Source organism: Bolinopsis microptera, chromosome 7 (assembly GCF_026151205.1).
Source record: "Bolinopsis microptera isolate Bmic1 chromosome 7, MBARI_Bmic_1.0, whole genome shotgun sequence".
NCBI classification, from domain to species: Eukaryota; Metazoa; Ctenophora; class Tentaculata; order Lobata; family Bolinopsidae; genus Bolinopsis; species Bolinopsis microptera.
The window spans coordinates 5648315-5673231 of NC_087078.1; the positions used below are offsets into that span (position 1 = coordinate 5648315).

A 24917-nucleotide genomic window follows, 5' to 3' on the forward strand; every position below is an offset into this window, starting at 1 on the left:
TAGCGGGGACTTTACAGCTGGACATGGTATAATCAATCAATGTTACATTACCGCTGACTGTCGAATTGCAGAAGTTTGCCATTTGGTATTTAACTTTTCTTTGAGCGATGCTCAACCAGAACTGAAGGGATTTAGCTAGTTACATCAAACTTGCTTAAATAGTATTTTCTTCTCTATTAAGCTCACTAAGAAATGTATTGGCTTGTAATTGTAATATCTCTGTGTGCAAACCGAGATTGAATTTCCTGATCACTGCCAACTTGTGCTTGTACCAACAATTTGTCAGTTCACAATTTGAACGTTTCAATGTCAACTGTGTGCATCTTAATGTGGTCATTAGAGGTTCATTGGCGATTGTGTGTTTGGCTCTGGAAAAACAATTCCTAAAGTAGGATCTTAATCTTCCATTGAAATTCAATCTACGAATCTAATGAAACAATAAATTTTAATGAAACAATAAATTTAATTTTAGCACATTTTTACAGAATAAAAAGATGTAAAACAATTCATGAAATATAATGCCCATTTGGTGTATGACTTTTTGTCCTTGACTGCTAGTTTGGTTTTGGAAGGACAGGTAACTAACGGGGCAAGGAATGCGCGTGCCTGGAAGCTTTTGCACACACCGAAACGCTAGTTCAGTTAAGTTTATAGAGACAAGGCTCAGATTAGGACTAGAAGAAAAATTGTAAGCAGACATTAGGGGTTCTGTTTATAGTTGTTATTATAGGTTGCAGTCTTGTTGTGACAAAAAGTCTACACTAAAACATTCTTTAGTTTATATTGTGTAGTTCGAAGATATAAAATGCAGCTTAAAGTTGGATATTGGAGAGCTGGCGAAAGATTATGGCCTTTGTATCAATGGTTATAATAAGCTATAAATATCTTAAACTATACAGTGCTAATTAAAAATTTCTTTAAACTTCATTCTCAAATTAGATTTTTTAAATTCAAAAGTAAATATACAATAATTTTATTAAAACTTTCTCACACATACTTTACTCACAGGACAAGACTTGGAAAACAGTAGCCTAGGGTAATTTTAATTGAGATGTGTGTGACCAGCCAGTTATAATGTTTGGGAAATAAGATTTGCGCAGTCAAAATCTTTGACAGTCCAATCAAGAAGGGCGTGATTATGTTGATTCGTTAATAGCGCACGTTTTAGCTTACCTCGCATCGCCGATGTGGACTTTGCAGATGATATAGCACTTATATCTGAGGACATGGACAAGGCTAACGAGTTCCTGCTCAGAGTAGAATCGGCGGCAGCAAGCGTGGGACTACACATAAACGAAGGCAAGACCAAGGTCATGACACTGAATATGGAGGATCGATCTAGCGACCTAGGTCATGACCAAGGTCATGACACTGAATATGGAGGATCGATCTAGCGACCTACAAAGTCGATCCGGGGAAGCCATAGAAAATGTAGATGATTTCATCTACTTAGGCTCCTGGATTGAGAGCACAGATAGGGAGATAAGGGTTAGAAAGGGAAAAGCGTGGGGTGCCCTACATAGACTGAAGGATATCTGGAAATCCAAACTCTCAAAGAGCCTAAAGATTAGATTGTTCATAGCGGCTTGTGAATCAGTACTGCTCTACGGATCAGAAGCCTGGACACTGACAAAGGCTCAAGAGAAAAGTTTGGACGGGACATACACAAAGATGTTGCGTATGGTGCTGGGTATCTCATGGAAGGACAAGGTCAGCAATATAACTTTGTATGGTAGCCTCCCAAGGCTGTCAAACAAGTTACGAAGCAGGAGATTAAAAATGGCGGGACACTGCATCCGACATCCTGAGCTACTTGCCAGTGATTTAGTCTTATGGGAACCTACGCACGGTAGAGCACAGCAAGGCCGACCAAGACAAAGCTACTTGTCTATGTTTTTTTTTTTTTTTATCTCAAGTCTTATTTTACTTCGGACATTCCAACAGCCACATTGTTACACAAGTGTGTAACCAGCCAATTACAGGAAGCCGAAGGATTCAATTATACATTAGGCCAGTGACGGTTAAGGTAGTGTGTACCATACTTTCTTCGCCCGAGACTTTGCTGCAATGGGCAGCTCCTCATTTAACCCTCACACCCGATTTCTCGAGTATTTGGCTGAGTGGACCGGGGGGCTGCATAGACCACTCAGGATCCTTAGCTGAGCGTCGACGACGCTCACCCCACGGCTAGTGGCAGAGTCGGGAATCGAACCTGGTACCTCAAGCAATACCAGGCCCTGGATTAACCAACTGAGCCACTAAGCCGTTACTGAAGGAAGTTGGGACAAACTCTAAAGAGGAACTGCGAACCCTGATGCGGGACAGGGATATATGGAGGGGGTTTTCTGGCGTAGATCGGACTTAGCTCCGACATAGTAGTAGTAGTCGCAAGCACATTACACTAGTAGTAAAGTCAGTCATTCTGAATTTTGGGGTTAAAGTGTTAAAAATTTTGGTTGATCTAGTGTTGTGATTGTCAGGTGGGTCTGCCTGACAGATTAGAAGGCAGGGTTTCCTCGAGGAACATGTGTAACCCTCATGTAAGGATATTGGAGCACGGAATTTCATTATCTTGTAGAGCTCGAATTCCTGATTCCCTTCAAACTTTTCTACCATGATTTTCAGATGGATAGTGAGAATTAAAAGTCAATCCCTTTTTCAATCACATTTTTGTAGTTTACAGCTGCTGTTATAGCTCAGTTAGATTATTAATTTGTACATTTCTCCGTAGTCACTGTGCATTGATTAGGTATCATGAAAACCTTATAGCAATATTAAGTTGCACTGACTTTAAAGACAGTCTTCGATCATGGATGTAACTTAAGTGATTATAAAATCACCAACGACCAGTGTCAAATTAGAATTTTTATTTGATTTAACTACTTGCCAATTGTGAAATTGATCTGTTTCAAAATGTTCACCCTTTTCCGGCCCCCAAAACTAAAAGACAAAAACCATGAACCAACAAGTTAGGTTAAGTTAAAAGTTTGTCCCAGTTTTTCCAGCCATTATTTTCTATTGCATCAAGTTTAATGGGAAACAATCAGCGGTGCACAGCGTGGTCAGTCGTTACACCACTGGAAATAAGTCGTTATTGTTTGTTTATGGGGGCCGGGGGCCGGGGGGGGGGGATCTTCATGAAAATTCTCCTGAAATAATGTCATGGAAAATATTGTTCCAAGCTGACATTATCGCCAATCAAAGGTGAGCGCTTATATAATGAATTGTAATACAATGGTGGCAAAATATAGTTGGGAACATGAAACATATAGGACCATTAGAGGGATTAAAAATCTCTGTACCAATCACATAAGTACAAGTTACAACTAATATGAACGGTATTATGCATGAAAAAAATGCTACCAGTCCCGTCGAAATGAGGCAGTGTTGAAATTGATTGGAAATGTGCTTGAAACGAAGTTTGTGTTTTTTCTCTTGGTCATGTGTTCACCGTTTATTTTGCAACAGTAGTATACATTATTTTCCATGCCTGTGAAAACACCAAGGTTGATGTCCGTACAGTCGTTGTATGTACGACTTTTTTAGTAACCTATGTAACAGTAGTTTTGCTTAACCTTAATTCTTTAAATATCTGGCCAGCTGGCAATTCATTAATGTTTAGCAGCAAATTGAATATCCAATTTATCTTCAGTTAAAATCAGATATTTTACTCCTCAGATCATAATACAAAGAGTCACTACTGCAATGTTTGGGCTTATTACTTTTTCAGATTTTGATTTTATTCTTTCTGGAATGAGTTGAAATCATCACTCTTTCGAAAATTTTGTAGTTATATTTAGATTGATTGGGATTTGGTTATTGTGCTTGATAACATCATGATTCTGACCCCTTAATGTTTCAGATCATATGCCACATTTAATGACAAACTATTTAGCAAGTTCGAAAAGACCAGTATATTCAAATTATTGTTCAATAGGCGTAGTCTTCAAAAACTGAATTTTCAAATTATGACAGCAGAATCTATGGCTGAGTAGTTACGTAATTTCATCTGCAAATCGACAAGTCCCCGGCCCTGTGTATTATCTTTATTGGAATTAACTGTAATATGATGGTGGTTTGAAGGGTGATGTAAAGGCGGTTTACGAACATTATTACATTAAATTGGCGATTGTATTAGATTGAATTTGTTTATCTGAAATTACGGCTTATGGACGATTTTTAAAGCACACAACACACAGTCACATTAAAAATTGTAAATAGCTTATTTGTTTAAGGAAGCTAACTTAAACTTAATCCAGCGAAATCCAATTAAATTGTTCACATTTAACATAACGTTACATCATAATCACATTACAGCATATTTTATTTTCACACCATATTTGTTTGTTTGTTTGTTGCCATAGTAGTCATTCAGGCAACTAACTCAAAACTCAAATCTAAACTGCAATGTGATGCATTACTAAATATGCCTGGGAATTTAGACTAAGAGTAAATAAATAACTCAAGATAACATCTCGTGTATCATGTTGGTTTTGGTGAGGCTCGTGGTTTGATATTGTTTATAAACACATGTTATTAGATTACTTTATCCTTGTTGTAACACATTGTATCATGTTGTATTGGCAGGAATATGTTCAGCAAGCATGTGTAATATCATATAAAATATTTTTAACTGCCATTAGATTCCGATTGAACAACAATCATCGATAGTTTATCCGAACACTACTTTCTAAATATATTTCTTTAGACATTTTTAATCTTTACATACAATTTACACTGTACAGCTGATGTTGATACCTTTAATCATTGTGAACAGGTGGTCTTATAATGACATTGTTCACTGTAGCTTACACTTGATCCAGCTTGCACTTGATCCAGTCGATCAGTTGCGAAAAGAAGAGATCAGGAACCTTATAAGGGGTGAAAGTTGCACTAAAACAAGAAAGAAATCATGAGAATTTGTTTGATCTCTGCTGAGCACTAAAATACATATGTATGTGATAATATAGTATACAAAGTGTGGTGTCTCAAGAATCAACATGAAGGGTTTCACTGTACGCTACTTGTCATCAACTTTAAGTGTCGGAACTTCTAGACAATACCACACAAATTGTTGCTTGGAGTAGTTATTATAGCGGGTCATTAGAGGTGGCTAATAGGTCAAATATATGTTTTACGATATTTTATTGCACTGTACCACATCTCTATTGATACAATGCTAGTGGTCAACAAATACAATGTGGTTATTCTCAGAATAACATATAAAGGAGAAGATATGTTCCCCATATACGGTCGATGGGGATTTGGACCCATTTATATCACCTTATAGTCTGAATACATACGTCATACACCCTCAGTAATACATTCGCTAACTTAGTTATTTGTTATATCTTTTTTATAATATATGTATGTTATAACATATTATAACACTTATTATATATATAAGACGTGTTCAAAATATTTAAACCATACTTACATTACAGTATTATTACCGCCTTACTGGTCATATTATTACCTTCTTTTACACACTCGTATTATTTATGCTCGGTATTTTATTTGTTCCTGTTACTTATTTTGTTGTTTTTACTAACTTTAAGAGAACAAAAATGGAAATATTGAAGTTAAAAAGACCATGTTTACCACAAAAGTTCTGTAAAAAAGTTTTGTTAATTTTTTATATTAATTAACAATATTACCAGTGCATTAGAGATTATGCTAGTAGTCAGTAAAAAAAATGAAGGTTTATCATTGGAGACACTCGATGGGGATTGGGACCCATTCAAATCAAAAACTAAGTACATGGGAATCAACATAAGAGATGATGATAACCCGACTCTGGTTGCTGGGAGTGGGAAGAACATTGAGAAAGTCGATGACTTCGTATATTTGGGTAGTAGAATGAAGAGTTCGGAGAAGGACTTCGAAGTGAGGAAAGCTAAGGCATGGGGAGCGTGTCACCAGATGAAGCTTGTATGGAAGTCGGATATGTGTAGAGATCTCAAGATACGACTGTTCCTGGCTACAGTCGAGTCCATCCTTCTATATGGCTCTGAAACATGGACTGTCAGCCAGACCCTCGCAAAACGTATTGATGGATGTTATACGAGAATGCTGAGGATGGCACTGAACATTGACTGGAAAGAGCGGCAGACTAACGCCAAGGTGTATGGGCACCTCATCAGAGCATCTGATAAGATAGCTGCACGGAGGATGAGACTCGCAGGTCATTTAGCCAGACATGAAGAACTATTGAGTCATCAACTACACTTCTGGGAACCCCTTCAAGGACATCGTCGAAGGGGAAGACCACATCTCACATACATTGACATCCTTCGAAAGGACACGGGGCTTGATGACAGCAAAGAGATTAACAAACTCATGCTGGATAGAAAGATTTGGAAGAAGACTATTTCTGTTCGGACGCTGAAGCCGCCCTAAGTCGAGTCGAGTAAGTCGAAATCACCTCGTAACGAAGTTTCGGAATGCATTAACATATTATAATAACTACTAGTGTAACCCGACCCTAACGGGACTTCAGTTGAAATGCAAAAGTATAAACCCGCCTATTATATTCGAAAACATGTATTACATTGTAGTATGAAAGTATGAACTCTATCAGTCCAAACAGACCAAAATTTCATTCTGAGTGTCCCCCCCCCCCCTAATAAGCTTATAGTATTACATAACAGGGAATCTTGCGACTAACCTGATTATGATTTATGTACCAACGCTGCAGTAATGGTGGAGAGAGCAAGGAGGAGCGGGAGAAACAGTGAGCCATTTTATGCCACATTTGTGGTGCAAACCCATCAATTAAACCACTTGCCACCGGCACACACACACACACACACACACACACACACACACACACACACACACACACACACACACACACACACACACACACACACACACACACACACACACACACACACACACACACACACACACACACACACACACACACACACACACACACACACACACACACACACACACACACACACACACACACACACACACACACACACACACACACACACACACACACACACACACACACACACACACACACACACACACACTACTTATATAGATAGTTCAGGAATTTGATACATGATATGCTATACAAATTCTCAGTTGCTTCCCCATTATAAGCTGAACTTTGTTTGTTAACTTGTTTTGATAGCTAGATCTTAAAACTCCGCTACTCTGGTTATTATATTATTTTTGTTAGCTTGTAATTGGTCAGTAACGAGCCTTGTTCAAGTGTAAATGTGTGCTGGCAGGAAAAGGGTCTACCTAAAATTGAGTATGGAACGCGCCAATAAAATTAAATAGAAAATATGTGCGCGGGACACTGCATGCGCGAGTACAGTACGCAAACAAAAACATGAATTTCAGGAAGTATTTCAGAAAATTACATGACAAAAATTTCATTTACACTGATCCCTTGCTTGTATTTCCCTTCAATAATTTTACATCATACCATATTTTGAGCACTAATTGACATGCGTTTAATTGCCCAGTTAACCCACTCTTTTGTTTAGCTGAAAATGTGATCGCCTCTGGGGAGACGAACGATAACTTCTAACTTCTAAACGTGTAAGTACATCATCAGTATATAATCTAATATCATCTAAATTAAATCCTCTGTTTTCAAAGTAATGTGATTTCTCTCCAGCGTCATCGCATCATATCCCTGTAATAATTGAACTCATTTGTTTGTTGGCACGTAATCTGTACACAGCTAATCTATTAGTAGCATTACAGCACAGTAATCAGTAAACGCCCAATTTTAGTCCTGATTTCCGGATTTTGCAGGTAAATACTGATATTCTAATGGAGGACTGAAATGGAATATGTAAGTAGTTATACAATCAAACAAATATTGTCTATTTCGATTTATTAAATTCTACAATTTTGGCAGACGATTTACAAACTTGATTCACTTGCACGTTTTAATTACTCGCTGTATTTTTCCAACATAATGGTTCGCTGTAAACTATAACATGGGTCACGTACCAGCTGTGCTGCACACAAACACCACAACAACACCATCTCGGTCACTAGCTTACACAAGTCCCATCCATTCATTTCATCATGGTATTCAAAATCAGCAGAGGATCAAAAATGACCAAATTTCTGAACTTTTCTAGATTATTATACTATGTATATATTTATCTTCGTACTGGTGTTGCCATGTTGACCTGACACACGGAAGTGAGTTTAAACAGAGTAGATATATGTTACTGTCTCTAGCATTGTTTGAAGTTGAACATGTACCTCCATGTATACTTAACAGATATTCAAGATAAAGACACTGTGTAACACTGCAACCACGTCCGGATACATTGTTAAAACAACAGCGATTACACAAGTTACCTAATGATTCATTATTGTTATAGATTATTTTTAGAACATTTCACAATGCGTATACATACTATTTTCTCTGGCGTTGACAAACTTTATCTTGTTGGGATCCGACTACTTGTTTATGCATGCGTTCTGTCATGTTCCTACAGAGATTAGCGAACTGCAATTACTTTTCTGCCGTGAGCAGCTGACTCTGAGTAACTCTTGTTCAGTATTATGCTTATAATGCTTATTATGCTTATAATGTTTATTATGCTTGTTGCCTGTACTTGACCATGTGCTACGACGTTATGTTCTACAGTACATTCCAAAGTAATTTAGAACTTGCGCCTACACTAGTGGTGCCAGAGGAGTTGGACCAGACAGGTGTAACATAGCGACTACTTTAACGCCGTCTTATTTCGCCTCTCTCTTCCACACTCAACCACCACTTAAGCGTTTATCTATGACACACCCCACAACACTTACCATCATCCTTGATTACACATCTTGATTCCACTGGCATCCTCCCACAGGACTGCCATACCCCAGAGGTAGGCAAAGCATTCATATGCTATCCTCTCGTGGGCCAACCAGGCCCAGCCTCTCTAAAAAAAAACTATTAAAAAAAAACTAGGAAGTTATTTTTGATAGGATTAAATCAGACGATCTGATGTAAGTCCCGGGTTTCTGCTACCTTCACTTAGATCCCACGAGTTGTTTCAAATGTTAAACTTTAAAGTAGTTATTTGTGGTCGCAGCTTAGTTGTTTACTACTTATTTACATCGTTCCCATAGCATATCGTATATTCTTTAATTAGAAGCAAATGACGCACAGCATGTGTAATTTGATCCCTGGCAACTTCGATTACTACGAAACCCTCGCTAGGGAAGCTTGTTCCTTTGTTGCGACACGGTCAGAATGTTGATATGCGCTAAACTCGCTAATTTTGTAGCTAGACCTCTTTTCCGCGGTTCCTACCCTCCTTCAATGGTTGTTATCTCAGCATCGCATGTATATTATAAAGTATAAAGGTTTCAACAGTTAGTGATATTCTGTACTGTTTCTTTTACTCTTTATCTCTCCAAAACCTGATCAACTTTCAACACGACTAACGCCAATATAATATAGTGTACATTATTAAGCTTTAGTGCTGTTGTGTTGTAAAATTTACTATTGTTAATTCAAGTGTTGGGAATTCGAGTGTTTTACATGTGTTAATTTGATAAATTTGTTCTTTGTAATTGTAAATTTGAAACCTACACAGTGTGAAAACATCTATTACATCATTATGCTGTGGCAACACTCCTAAAGTTGCACTGGCATTCTAATAGCTTATAGCAGATAAATAGTTAATGTTTTGTCACTTAGCAACAGAAACAAAAATAGCCCACTATAATTGTATACCTCACTATATACATGGCTCACTGTATACCACCATTTAGTATCCTAGCAACTGTTGCTATAGTATACGAGCATACATTACTGCAAGCTGTTAGCTTATGTTCGCTATAATACGTGTGCTAGAGCGTGTGTGTGTGTGTGTGTGTGTACAAACACACATAGTTTAATGATGTATTGTCCTAAGTAGAAAGTATTATATACCTGCCCTACGCATCCCTTGTATAATACTACAAGAGAGCCGTGTAGATAGTGCTATTCAGCAGCTTGTGCTATGTGTGATACAGATTGTATAGTGAGCTGGTGAGATCATCACATTGTGGTATTCTGATTTGTGGTGTGTTTCAATATTTATACTTGTGTACAGTATTATTGAGTGCCTTAATTGTGCAATATCTTCAATTTTAATGCTACTATTTGCAGTTTTCAATTTGCCCACAAGTAATTACCAGTCAACTTAGATAATTTGGTTCTACATTCTTCTGTAACTATGCTGGTTTTGCTTTCTTGGATAATAACAAACATTACTGTCCGGAATTTTGTCGCGTGTTTTCTGTCTTGATAATATTTCTATTCTGTATATATTTATTATATAAAGATATAAGCTAGTTTAGTAAATTCTTCTGTTACTTATTCTACTGTCCTTGAAAACTTTAATAATGCCCTACTTATCCCTTGTAAACTACGAAAGCTGCTTAATGTAGTAATAGTAGTGTATTAGTGTAGTAATAGTATTAGATGCCATCGTGGAGTAGGTGGTCGTGCACCTTTTCTGCCTCAACATGTGAAAAAACCCTGGGCATGCAACGTGCGATTCGAAGGTGATTGCAGCCATTATACCTTACGGAATACTATAATGTCTTCATTTTCCCATATTTGATGATCTACAGAACGACAACTTGTAAACCTCAGTAGTCCCATATAATACTCTGGAGTGCTTATTGTGCGGTTTTCAATTTGACATTTAAGCAAGTATTCAAATAATCCGGTTCTGAAAACCACATTTTCGGGAAATTGGGAGCTTAGGTTTGGCCTCTATACACTATACAGCCTCTATAGTCTATACGGCCTCTATACAGTCTCTATACGGCCTCTATATGGCCTCAGTATGGCCACTATACGGCCTCAGTACGGTCTATAAACTCTCTGTTTGAAAGCTTTCAAAAGAATATGCAGCTTATCCACAATACCACAAAGATGCAACGATGCGTGCTTTCTTACATTCGTTTAGGTGTAATCGTTTCTTTGTTATGTTTCCATTAGTTCCCGCAGAGCATTATAAAACAGATGCACACTTTATTTTGTGAAATTTGTTCTAGATCATTCTTCTAGTGACGCACCTTATAACTGATCAGTCTGTTTAAACGAGTGTTTTCTATTCAAGAGCAACTTTTCTTTACCAACCTTACTTAGCGCAATTATATACGGTTTGATTTCTGTAAGCTCCACATTATCATATCTGCTAGAACTTAAAGATTATCTTGGCGCTGATTATTTTTCTGATATATTACAGGCTAGGCACTGATGGAGACTTTTGTTTGAGGACCACGAAGAGGGAATATTAGCGCAGTTCGGAGTCGTTTCCAACCGCTACAAACGACAAAACCTAAACTATGATCAACCCATGAACCAAGTTTATCCAGAGAGTGAATCTCAAAAAAACGTAAAAGCAAAAAAGTGCAGAAAGTCCGCTCAGCAAAAGTAGCTCCCGGGGATGAAAGCAACAATTCCCTATCTGGTGCCGAGGCAAATGGTGAGATAACGGTTATAGCTAACGAAGCTTCTAGAACAATCGATCATGAGGACCAAATCATAAACAAGGTCCTGGAGGATCAGAATCCTACGTTTCGTGATGAAAATGAAGACGAGGAAAGGACAGTGATGATTCGTGCTGAGGAAGAGGAGCCTTCTGAGTTGCATGCGGAGTATGCGCGGAATATGAACACAGAAGAAGAAAGACTAAGGGTTGGATTTGTTGACAAAAATGTTGTCGATCAGGATTTAGCCAGACAGGTAAAGGAGGAAGAGGAGAAATTGAAAATGTTGAGAAAGTTGAACTTGAAGGAAAGTCGGATTGTTGCCAACGAGTCAGTCATTGAAAAGGAAGAAGAACATTTGCGATCAATTCTTGAGAACACTAGCAGAGAAGTGTACGAGAACGATGAGGAACAAAGAATTGATGAGCTGATGAAAACGAGAGCAGCTGAAATAATCCCCGAAGTAGTAGAGGCGAGCATAGAGTATCAAGACGAAAACATAAAGTTAGATCGGGCCCACACTGTACGGACCACACTGGAAGGAGAGACAAAACATGACTCTAACATTCGTGGGATAATGAACCAGCACGACACAACAAATAAGAGCGAAGCAATTCAGAACAAGATGACCCGTGAGATCGAGGATGCGAGACTTAGAGATAACCTTGCAAAACATGCCACATTTCAGAAACGAGAATCAGAACTCATCCTGAAACAAAACACAAGGAAGAATCTTGCAGCTGTTGATAACATCAAGGGTCCCAACAAGGGTAAACTCCATTTTCGTACTGCGGGCGGTCTTATTAATTTTGTTATGAATGAGAGTGGAGATTTTGCAGCTCAGAATAATACCCACAAGTATTCGGAGGACTATGATTTTGTCCAGAAAATAAATAGGCACATTCAGAATTCTGACTGTGTTCTTCAAAAGGACGTCGGTGAATGGGCTCTTAATATGGATTGCGATTATGTAAACTTACGGTTGAATGTAATTGACTATAATTCTTTTAATGACGCGACGGGGACGAAAATCCACAACGACAGAGATGATTGCACAGTTGTGAACCTGGCTCAAAAGCATCTTATTCCAACTGATGCTTCAGTTGGGCGCGAAGCCAACAAGCACATCCGTTCCAAAGACTCTATCGTGGAAAACTTTAAGTCACACGATCTGAGGCTGGTATCTCGATACCATAACCACGTGAGAGGACATCATCTTTGTCCAGAGGGTGTGTTTGTCCAGCGAGCTCATAAAATGCACATTCCTCTACCAAACACTACAGATCTCAGAAACTCATGCACTTATTTCATTCCTCCGTCAAACTCACTGATTAATCGCAGCAAAGGGGCTGATATTTCAGATGATTGTGCAATAGCAGGGAAGGACATGTTCTGGGATTTGTGTGATAATGGTGATATAGTTCAAGAAGAACTGAGACACAGTTTGGCGTTAACCGGCTCTCAGGACCGACAAAGCCGTCAATACTCCATCCCTCTATCAGGGTCACAGGACGAGAACCACCCTGTGTATTTTATCCCGGATAATAAGTTAATAAACAGAGCGACGATCAGACCTATCCCCAAAGCCGGCTTGGGTGATCTGAGGAACAACACTCGCCATAATAATCACCGGAGAAAAACCTACTCTCCTTGGAAACGCAGCAAGTTTAGTATCAGCTCAGAGGGTTCGCTGGAGCACACGCACAAGTTTGGTAAATTTGACGATGCTAGCTGGGAGCCGTGTGACAATAACTACGAAATATTCGATGATTTGTCCATTGATGAGGATTATCTGAATGAGTTAGATGAAGAAGATGTGTAGAGTTGAATTGTTTGAGTATTTGTACCTTGGTTGGTATGTAAAAAGTTTGATAGATAATAGGTTTTAGTATTGGTATCGAAAAACTTTGCATGTTATAAGCATGATCTACTTAGAAATAATTCTGAATGGTTGACTGGTGGAATTGCAAAGTTTTTCTTCGGATTCAAGTATGCGTGTAAATAACAATCCTTTTTACAAACTTGACCATTTTAAAGTGATAATAATACCTTTTTATTGGATCGCGATCTAGATGACAATGTAATCAGAATGATATTTTCTTGATGTGGTTACATAATGTGTGTATATTAGAATCAGTATTATATCTACCCTGATGTATCAGTAGGATTATTGAACGATATTGCCTTTTGTACATAGTTGAGTAGTTGGTTTAATGCTGTTATTGTTTTTATTTTTCTGTTATAAAATCCGTTTCTTTTATAATGTAAAATGGGGAGTGGTAACGCCCCTACTTATTGCTAATGTATATCTCTACGTACAATGTACAGCGTGACATTTTATAGTGAGAGCAATATCTTTAGACAATGATCTTCCAAACGTTGCTCTTGATACATTATATATGGGTTCCCATTATATCATCAATTTTTGTGACAGCAACCTATTCGACTACATCTCTCATCCCCCTCGGCCTCTGATAGGTGAACACCAGATGGTACTGTCTTGATAGTACCGACCTTACACTTTAATTGAAAAAGTTTAAATGATAATTACATAGTTCTCTGCTCTACCCTCATAAGGTCTAATGAGTCCAAAGTTGCCACATTACCGCAAAGTTGCCACATTACCGCAAAGTACCTCCTGATTTTCCCACCTTCCGTTCAATAAAAGCTTTTGACGCATGTATGACGTCCTTTTACCTATGTACAGTGAGTGTGAGGAATTCCACATTTGTTCCCAGCTGATATGATTCCGTTTTCAGCTCACAAAATTGCTATTTTATAAAGTTTCTGTGCTTTCAGGCTCTACTTCTCTAGTTGAAAACGTATGTAAATTGTGGCAGTGCTCATTTTGTGAGTATAGCCTGCTCTCTCTCTCGCGTACTCTTGAAATTGCATATTTTATGAGACAGCATTAAGTCTGCGGTCTTCATTTAACGTCTCTGGAACTTTAGTACATTGGTCTCCTAATTCCGTATACGTTGTAATGAACTAAGATGTTTTACATACGGCATGTTTACAGTATTGTTTCGCTGGTACTATCCTTTACGCAGTTATTTTCATTTGAGTTTTTTAAAATGCAAAGTTATCTTCATAAATCTGAATTTTTTATAAACTCAGCCGCAGTTTGGTGTTACGTTCACATTCCTTGTTAACATCTTATTGCAAATTTCACTAATGCTTCACAATCATTAGCTGCATAACTTAGAAATACTATACGTTCAAAATACTAGAAGAATATTCAGCCTCTTACATTCTCACTGTCATTGTGTAGCCGGCATTATCCCTTGATTGTCACAAATATGCTGGGTGGCTCTTAATTATAAGAGCTACTTATTAGTAGCTCCCATTTATTAATAGTATCGATCACTCACTTACTTCACCTCAAACCTTCATATTTCCCTATACATCATAAGTACCCAGGCTACAGGGCTACTACTCTGTATAGTGTATAACCATTTAGCATATGCTAACATCTAACACCCTCACCTCCCTTCCAGGCAACGTGTAAAGTCAAGGCCGCGCGAATCAGCACTACTCTCTGAAGAGGACTCCTTTATAGAGGATGTAGTAGAACCGGAACAAGACCTCACCTCACATTTACTCTCTAACGAGGCCCAGCCCCGGTTAACTGAGGTGTTCAGAGCAGGGGAAGATGAGCACCACGAGATGGTGACCATAGTGAACCCTAGTGTCAGGGAGAGCAGGCTGGAGAGAGAGGGGTTAGAGGTGGGTCCGGGGGTCAACACAACAGACCATCCTGTGTCTCTGGTTTATGCTAATAATAAGGACCAGTTCTCTGTGGATATCTCGTCTCCTTCTCCAGCTAAAACTGTGGAGTCTGATCCCATGAAGCCTGGTGGAGAGATGGTGGAAATGGAACCGATTCCAGAGAATGATGAGAAGGAAGAAAGTTTGGTTAAAATTGGCTGGGGAACTCCTGACAGTGGTAATGTTGCTGAAACATCACTCAACGGGGAAGGAGACTCTTTTTCTGTACAGACAGAGATTACAGATACACCGTCCTCGCCCCTAGAGATACCTGTTGTTTCTGCCAGTCCAATTGAAAAGGAGCAGGAGTCAGGGGAAATTGACAGAAAGGAAGAGGAGGAGGAGAAGGTTACTCCCCAAGAGGGGGAGGAACATGTATATCATGACAGTGAGAATACAGTGAACTACGACGAGGTTGACGACGAGGAAGAGAGCGGAGAAAACCTCTACCATCCAGAACCAGCCGGTCAGTCCAGCTCCTACCGACCTGTTCCTGTGGAATCAGAGGAATCAGACGAGCGATCAAAAACTCCTGAGCCTCAAATAGACGATTATGGGAATATTCTAGATGAGAATGGACATCCAATTATTAAACACGCCTTCCCTGCTAACTGGATCCTACAGGAGGATGAGGGTGACGGTATCATGAGATTTGAAACTGAAGACGGACCTGTGAGATTCATGGTGAGTCTAGACAATGATGGAGGCTTCGATTATCCTAACCCACCGAATATCATGAGACTGGAGATGGATGCGAATCTGAAACACATCCCTATCACCCACCGTACTGCCTCTGGTTGTGAGTTCTTTGTGGATCACGGGGAGTGGAGACTTCAACTTGAATCAGACGTAGTTAATCTGCTGCTCAGAATGGATATTGCCCAAGATTTTGAGGATGCAACGGGGGAAGTTTTGTGGAATCGAAACAAAGATGTTACAATTGAAAACCTGACTAGAGCTATGACCATTTTCAAGGATTGTGTTTTGGACGATAGTCCTGTAAGATGGATTCTGAACAAAGATTCTGATTACAATCCTAAAAGTAGTGTTTTTACACTTGCTTCTGAGACAAAGGTTGAGAATATAAACAGGAATGTTTCAATAGCCGAAGGCATGAGTCTGGTGGATTCTAAAACAACGGTTTCTATACCCGATCAAAGCAACACTGAAGTCCGGAATGTCCGAAATTTCTTCATCAATGAAGATTCTGTTCTAGAAAATCAAGGCATCAGACATCTCGACAGCGGAGACTGTAAAATCGCCGAAATACTTAACGACTTCCGTTTAACGGATGACTCCAAATTAGAGGACCAAGGAACCAGGCACCTGCTTAACAAGGACTCTGAACTGGAGGAGCAGGGTAAGCGGCACTTGCTGTGTGAGGAGGGAGACATGGTGGATATAGTCCGGGAACACAGGTTGCACCAGGACGTCAAGGTGGAGGATATCAAACGAGGGTTTCAGATGTGCGAGGACAGTGATAGGTTGGATATTAAACGTCATTATTTGGTCATGGATCAGGAGATTGTCAGGACACCGGCGATCTGGGATAAATCAAACTTTGAGGGAGAGCTGGTCGATTTGAAAAGTTATAAGATGGAAATGGATATGAAATATGAAGTATCTCCTTCTAAATTTAAACTCAATCAGTTGGATATTGACGATGATATGTTGGCTGATATTGAGGATGAACAAGATGAGTAAATGGTTTTTCTATTTTAGGGTTTATCATTTATTTTTCAGACGATGCTGTTGTGTTGCTTTTTTAGATTACTGAAGATTTAGCGCTGTAAAAAGTTGTGCTGTCGTCGCTCTTTTAATTTTAGTATCACAATTCCTATTCATGATAACATTGCACATTTACATTACATTTAGATTGCATTGAGATTACATTTAGATTACATTTATATTACATTGCACTGTTTTGCTTGTGACCACATATTGCGTAAGCCAAATTTCGGCTATTTCAGACACAAGGCTATTGTTAGCTTTTCCAACCCCCCTCCTTTAGGCTGGCTTACGTAATATCTAAAAAACTGAAAATAAATAGCAAGCTGGTTTAAATGTTGAATATGTGATAACATCGTGATATTAGATATCAGTATTCAGTTTACTGTTTAGTGGGCGGACTTTTGTAATGTATATTATTATACAGCAGTAACAGCACTATGTATTTACTTTAGGTTTTATGTTTTAGTTTGATAATTTTTAGCTTCATCGATCATGATAATGATGAAATACATGACTTATGCATTGAAACATACTCTATGGAAACAAATTAACACTTGTGATTTTGCAGTTCAAATAAACATATATATATCAGCCTTCATTTTCATTCTGTTGATCATAATATTTATTTAATATGCCTAAATATCGATGTTATTTTTGAAATCGAAAAACACGATGACACTGATTTATGATTGCTGATACTGATTTTAAAAACATTCTACACTTGTACTAGCACAAGCATTTTAAATAAATATCGTTTTATTTGGAACTCAACAGCTTTCGAAAATGTTACTCTTAATCTTACTAAAACTCCGTGCGTATCATTAGTCCGATCAGACGAACTAAAAGGGAAACTCGTTAGCTTTTCGTGTTAAAATGTGCCTAATACCAAAATAAATCACTTTACATGCAGAACAGTAAATTCCATATTTCACGTTACTGGGCCGCGCTCAGCCTGTCATTCCGCCAAATCTTTATTTTTATGAACATAATAGCCTGGGGTCCCCAGGTAAATTTCACGAAGCAAAGAGTTGACCGCGATAAGGATTCGTCTGATATATGTATGATATAAGTACCCAAAAGCGAAAGTGCAGCTGTTGCAATGTTTCAACGCTATGTGCTCCTTGAACAGGACTCTTAAAATCCTTCAGATAGTCGAATATTACAGGAGCAAATAAGATTCTGAAGGTCTAACGTTATGTTCATAGTGACTGACCAAAACAACAGTCAGATAACTGGTCTCATCGCCAGAAATCTTACGTTAACATGTTTACAACGGCAAACCCATCAGTGGCGTAACGTTGCCTGTTGGCGCCCACCCCCCCGCTGAAAAAGCGCCCACCCGTTGGCGCCCCCTCCCCTTTTGGCGCCCCTCCCTAAAATTGAAGAAATTAGATGATTTTAGAGGATACGCCGGTAAAATCTCAAAAAAAAGTGTGTTTCTAGAGCAAAACGCGTAGTTTTGTTAGTACCGTAGTTAAGTTTTTCGAAATTGTCCCACATTCAAACGACGATTTGGCCAAAACTTGCGGCAGCGTTCGGCGTGGCCCCTTGGCATGCTTATAGTTGTGACTTAGTAGAACATAAATGCAGTCTCTGTCATTTGTACTGTGTACTACGGGATGGGCCTCAAAATACCGCTTTGGCTTCCAGTTTCAGTTTATACTTGATTTATTTTAACGTCGCGTGAATGGTTAAGAAAATGCCCAATCATGCAACAAATACAATGCACAATAACATGTAACATTGCATGTGCCACGTTTATAGCTGATGACGCGGACGTCAGACATATTGTCATTGATACGTGACAGGATTGATCACTCGGATTGCATTGCCATGTAGCTGCATAATATTAATTAGCGTGGTGCCAAGACACAAGAAATTAATTTAATTTTATCGATTATTGGAAGGTATTTCAAAATTTTAAAAAATACAACTTTCACGCCGCCGCTGATTTATTCTTCGGCGTGGCGGTGTGAGCAAAAACTCGGCGGCGGCGTGCACCACTGTGATTATGGATTATCATTACGTACTTAATATGTGAACGACCCCATCGCTCAATTCTCTATAATTACTTAGGTATAACTAAGCTACTGGGGCCATTTACTTAGAGTTAGGACGTCCGGCAAATAGGAAGGGGGGTGGTTTTGGAATTTCGGACAAATCCGGACAGGGGGAGGGCCGCGCCGGGCAAGGGAGAAGGTTTCTGAAAATCCAGACATCCGGAAATTTTGGCAGAATTATAACGAAAAAGTACCATTTATTTCAACTCTTTGACACTAATTACTTTGTAATTGTAAGTGTAAGTTTAGATCCCTGTATTTTGAACGAGTATAATTTAATGTATTTATGAATGTAACTGTGCTAAACTTGTTCGACACTGATATGAATGTATTATTGTAAATATTGTCTATTTTAAAGTTTTAAGTAACTACACATTTTATTAACAATGAATTTGGGTAGGTTTTATTTGTACTCGATCTTAGTCTTAAATAAGTAGCTGCAAAACCGCACGTCCGCGGCCGAGGCTAGGGGGGTGGTTTTCAAAATTCTGACACATCCTGCATCCGGACATGGGGAGGGGCCGGGTAGAGACCACGGGACCACCCCGGGGTGGTCTGAAAAGTGAAAATCTGCGATTTTTGGCGGACGTCCTAAGTATAATATTAATAGAATGTCCCCTGGCCTAACGCCAACGGATATGCATTATGCAAGAAGTGAAAAGGGCGCCGCGTAGAGGGATTGGCGTGCACCAGCTGACAAAACAAACTACTCTCCTTTTTATTAGTTATTAGTATTACCACATCGAGTTTGTCTTGCTGGAATGTTGCCAAGCCTCAGTCCTCATGATGATGGAGTTGCTGATTCATTATTCAACTCTACCTTTAGGCTTTAAGTTTAACGACGTACACAATAACCTATTCAGCTTATCCGTATCGTCATTGATAATATGTTATACTGATATAAATGTTGTTAATAATGATACTTTCTACTCGCTTGTTTGCTTTAACGAATTTGTTTAGCTAATTTTCGATCACTTAATTCATAATTGTTCACATGATAAATCAAACGTCACTGATCGAGAGACGTGAGTCACCGCACTTTACACTTAAATATGATTGGGACGTATTATACTAAGATGACATATAGATGTAATATTAATATGCTGGCTCCCCCCCCCCCCCCCCCTCCCTCCGTAATCGGTTTTACACATTGACATTGCTATTGACATTTACACATTGACATTGCAAAATTACACTAGCGTAATCATTTTCAGGAATGTAAAGTGTTGTGCCGCTATTCGGATTCCTATACTCAATTTCCCAAATAACATTGTCGTCTCATTAATCTAATTTTTAACCTGATGAGGAGCTTCGTGTGAGGTTTAGGACCACAAACTGAAAATATAACCGCAGTTTAGAGTCTTTTCCAAATCCAACCACTTCTGACGACAAAAAAACCTAAACTATGATCAATCCATGAACCAACTTTATTCGAAGACGAAATCTTCACAAAAACGTAAAAAGAAAAAAGTGAAAAAAGCCCCTTCAGTAAATGTAGCTCCCGGGGATGAAAGCAACACAGAAAAAGAAAGACTAAGGGTTGGATTTGTTGACAAAAATGTTTTCGATCAAGATTTAGTCAGACATGTAAAAGAGGAGGAGGAGAAATTGAAATTGTTAAGGAAGTTGAACTTGAAGGAAAGTCGGATTGTTGCCAACAAGTCAGTCATTGAAAGGGAAGAAGAACATTTGCGATCATTTCTTGAGAACACTAGCAGAGAAGTGTACGAGAATGATGAGGAACAAAGAATTGATGAGCTGATGAAAACGAAAGCAGCCGTCCTTGAGGATCAGAACCCTGCGTTTCGTGATGAAAATGAAAACGAAGAAAGGACAGTGATGAATCGTGCTGAAGAGAATGAGCCTTCTGAGTTGCATGCGGAGTATGTGCGGAATATGAACAGAGAAGAAGAACGACTAAGGGTTGGATTTGTTGACAAAAATGTTGTCGATCAAGATTTAGTCAGACATGTAAAAGAGGAGGAGGAGAAATTGAAATTGTTAAGGAAGTTGAACTTGAAGGAAAGTCGGATTGTTGCCAACGAGTCAGTCATTGAAAAGGAAGAAGAACATTTGCGATCAATTCTTGAGAACACTAGCAGAGAAGTGTATGAGAATGATGAGGAACAAAGAATTGATGAGCTGATGAAAACGAAAGCAGCCATCCTTGAGGATCAGAGCCCTGCGTTTCGCGACGTTAATGAAGACGAAGAAAGGACAGTGATGAATCGTGCTGAGGAGAGTGAGACTTCTGCATTGCATGCGGAGTATGTGCGGAATATGAACACAGAAGAAGAAAGATTAACGGTTGGATTTGTTGACAAAAATGTTGTCGATCAAGATTTAGTCAGACATGTAAAAGAGGAGGAGGAGAAATTGAAAATGTTGAGAAAGTTGAAGCAAAGTCGGATTGTAGCAACCGAGTCAGTCATTGAAAAGGAAGAAGAACATTTGCGATCATTTCTTCAGAACACTAGCAGAGAAGTGTATGAGAATGATGAGGAACAAAGAATTGATGAGCTGATGAAAACGAGAGCAGTTGTCCTTGAGGATCAGAACCCTGCGTTTCGTGATGAAAATGAAGACGAAGAAAGGACAGTAATGAATCGTGCTGAGGAGAATGAGCCTTCTGAGTTGCATGCGGAGTATGCGCGGAATATGAACACAGAAGAAGAAAGACTAATAGTTGGATTTGTTGACAAAAATATTGTCGATCAAGATTTAGCCAGACAGGTAAAGGAGGAAGAGGAGAAATTGAAAATGTTGAGAAAGTTGAACTTGAAGGAAAGTCGGATTATTGCCAACGAGTCAATCATTGAAAAGGAAGAAGAATATTTGCGATCAATTCTTGAGAACACTAGCAGAGAAGTGTACGAGAACGATGAGGAACAAAGAATTGATGAGCTGATAAAAACGAGAGCAGCTGAAATAATCCCCGAAGTAGTAGAGGCGAGCATAGAGTATCAAGACGAAAACATAAAGTTAGATCGGGCCCACACTGTACGGACCACACTGGAAGGAGAGACAAAACATGACTCTAACATTCGTGGGATAATGAACTGGTACGACGGCAAAAAGAGGAACGATGCAAACGAGGACAAAATTACCCGTCAGATCGAAGATGCGAGACTTAGAGATAACATTGCAAAACATGCCACATTTCAGAAACGAGAATCAGAACTCATCCTGAAACAAAACACAAGGAAGAATCTTGCAGCTGTTGATAACACCAAGGGTCCCAACAAGGGTAAACTCCATTTCCGTACTGCGGGTGGTGTTATTAATTTTGTTATGAATGAGAGTGGAAAGTTCGCTGCTCAGAATATTGTCCACAAGTTATCAAAGGACCATAATTTCATCCATCAAAAAAATGAGCACATTCAGAATTCAGACTGTGTTCTTCAAAATAACGTCGTTGAATGGGCCCTCAATATGGATAGTGACTATGTAAACTTACGGTTGAATGTAATTGACTGTAATTCTTTTAATGACGCAACAGGGACGAAAACCCACAACGACAGAAACGATTGCACAGTCGTTAACCTGACTCGAAAGCATTTTATTCCAACCGACGCTTCAGTTGGGCGCGAAGCCAATAAGCACATCCGTTCTAAAGACTCGCTCGTGGAAAACTTTAAGTCGCACGATCTGAGGCTGGTATCCCGATACCATAACCACGTGAGAGGACATCATCTTTGTCCTGAGGGTGTGTTTGTCCAACGAGCTCATAAAATGCAATTCCCTCTGCCAAACACTACAGATCTCAGAAATTCTTGCACTTATTTCATTCCTCCGTCAAACTCACTGATTAATCGCAGCAAAGGGGCTAATATTTCGCAAGGTTGTGTGATAACAGGGAAGGACATGTTCTGGGATTTGTGTGATAATGGTAATATAGTTCAAAAAGCACTGAGACACAGTTTGGCTTTAACCGGCTCTCAGGACCGACAAAACCGTCAATACTCCATCCCTCTATCAGGGTCACAGGACGAGAACCACCCTGTGTATTTTATCCCGGATAATAAGTTAATAAACAGAGCGACGATCAGACCTATCCCCAAAGCCGGCTTGGGTGATCTGAGGAACAACACTCGCCATAATAATCACCGGAAAAAAACCTACTCTCCTTGGAAACGCAGCAAGTTTAGTATCAGCTCAGAGGGTTCGCTGGAACGCAAGCAAAAGTTTGGTAGATTTGGTGATGCTGCTTGGAAGCCGTGTGACAATAGCTACGAAATATTCGATGGCTTGTCCATTGACGAGGATTATCTCAATGAGTTAGATGAAGAAGATGTGTAGTGCAAGAGTGGAATTGCTTTGAGTATTTGTATCTTGATATTGGAAATGATATTGACAAACATTGCATGCTAACTACAGTACTATTAGACTCGTAAAAATAGAATGATCTACGTAGAAATACCTCTGAATGGTTCGGGTTGCCGTTACACGTTAATTGTTGAAATTACAAAGTTTTTCTTCAGAGTCTAGTTTACGTGTTAATAACGACTTTATTTTTGTTTGTTTTTTAAAATAACCAATTTTAAAGTAATGATAATGATATTACCTTTTTATTTATTTTTTATTTTTATTATTTTTATGGATCACGTCTCACCATCTAGATGACAATTTTATCTGCAGAAGGACATTTTCTTGTTGAGTTTACCTAGATAATGTTTGTAAATCTTCCCAATCACCAATGAAGAATCTTAATCAGAAGTATGAATTATATGATCATACTCTACCCTAAATCCTTAATGTATCACTATCATGTCAGAACACAGAAGGGTGTTTGAACGATATTATTATTACGTTTTGTACAACTAGGCCGTGCGCGATCGACCGTAAGACGCGCGCGCTGACCATTGAATGGTTTTTAGCTCTTATTTCGGCCATCACATTATTTCGGAAACAATCAAAAAGTTGAAATACTTCCCATATAACAATTTTGTTGAAATTTGGTCAGCTTACGTAAAAACTTATGTTCTACTGAACCTAAATTAGTTTGAGCAATTTCGATGGTCAGAATTTGAGTTATCAACGAACTTATACCTATTTTGTCATTTTTAGACCTCTTAATCAAAGCCAATTTCTCCCAACTAATTAAGGTTCGGTAATTAAGTATGATTGGAAGGTTCTGAAAAATTTTCAGCATGATTCATGTTTAGGAACTGAAGATATAAAAGAATAATACGACAAAAATCAACGAATTTCGTCAAATTACGCGACTTTTACACTTAATTTTGCTCCAAAAGTTGTAGGTTTACAACTTAATTGACGATGTCATCGCAGCTCGGCGCGGCACACGGGCACAGTAGCGCATCTCGCCGATCTATCAAGTGAGAAGCCTCGATGTGAGATTGTGAGAAGCCTCATTGAGTGCGCGGCGCGGCACAGTAACGCATCGCGTTACTGGGCCGCGCTCAGCCTGTCATTCCGCCAAATCTTTATTCATTATTATTATGTTAATGAACATAATAGCCTGGGGTCCTCAGGTAACGCATCGCGCTACAACATACAAGTTTACAACTTACCAGGACACGCGCCGAGTTGGACTCGTCGTTGAATTGTATAATTATATGGATGATGAATGATGAAAGCAAGCTTCTAAATTCGGGATAGCCTGTGGCCGGCAACGCCCGATTCTAATGCTTCTACAGACCTACATGACACAAGTGCAAGTAAGTAGGGAAATATTTCATGCTAGGCATGTGGCACCCATTACGGTAACCATCCATTGAGTTTTTGCTTTTTCGCTGTACTATATTGCACAGCTCCCCATTTAACCCTCACACACGATTTCTCGAGCATTCGGCTGGGTGGACCGGGAGGCTGCATAGATCTTATGGGATCCTTAGCAGAACGTCGACGACGCTCACCCCACGA

The 24917-nt window shown here is 39.1% G+C and overlaps 2 protein-coding genes across 2 annotated transcripts; both read left to right on the top strand.

Annotated features, from left to right (window-relative positions):
- Positions 1-7506: 7506 nt before the first annotated feature.
- On the top strand, positions 7507-17777 carry LOC134817901 (uncharacterized). Its single transcript, XM_063827270.1, has 3 exons — positions 7507-7566; positions 7786-7825; positions 14973-17777. Coding segments are annotated over exons 2-3 (1977 nt in total). The 5' UTR covers positions 7507-7566; positions 7786-7823; the 3' UTR covers positions 16948-17777.
- Positions 17778-19852: 2075 nt separating this feature from the next.
- On the top strand, positions 19853-23616 carry LOC134818518 (trichohyalin-like). The gene has a single exon (XM_063828128.1). The coding sequence runs from the start codon at positions 20451-20453 to the stop codon at positions 23331-23333; it is 2883 nt and encodes a 960-aa protein (XP_063684198.1). The 5' UTR covers positions 19853-20450; the 3' UTR covers positions 23334-23616.
- Positions 23617-24917: the final 1301 nt, after the last annotated feature.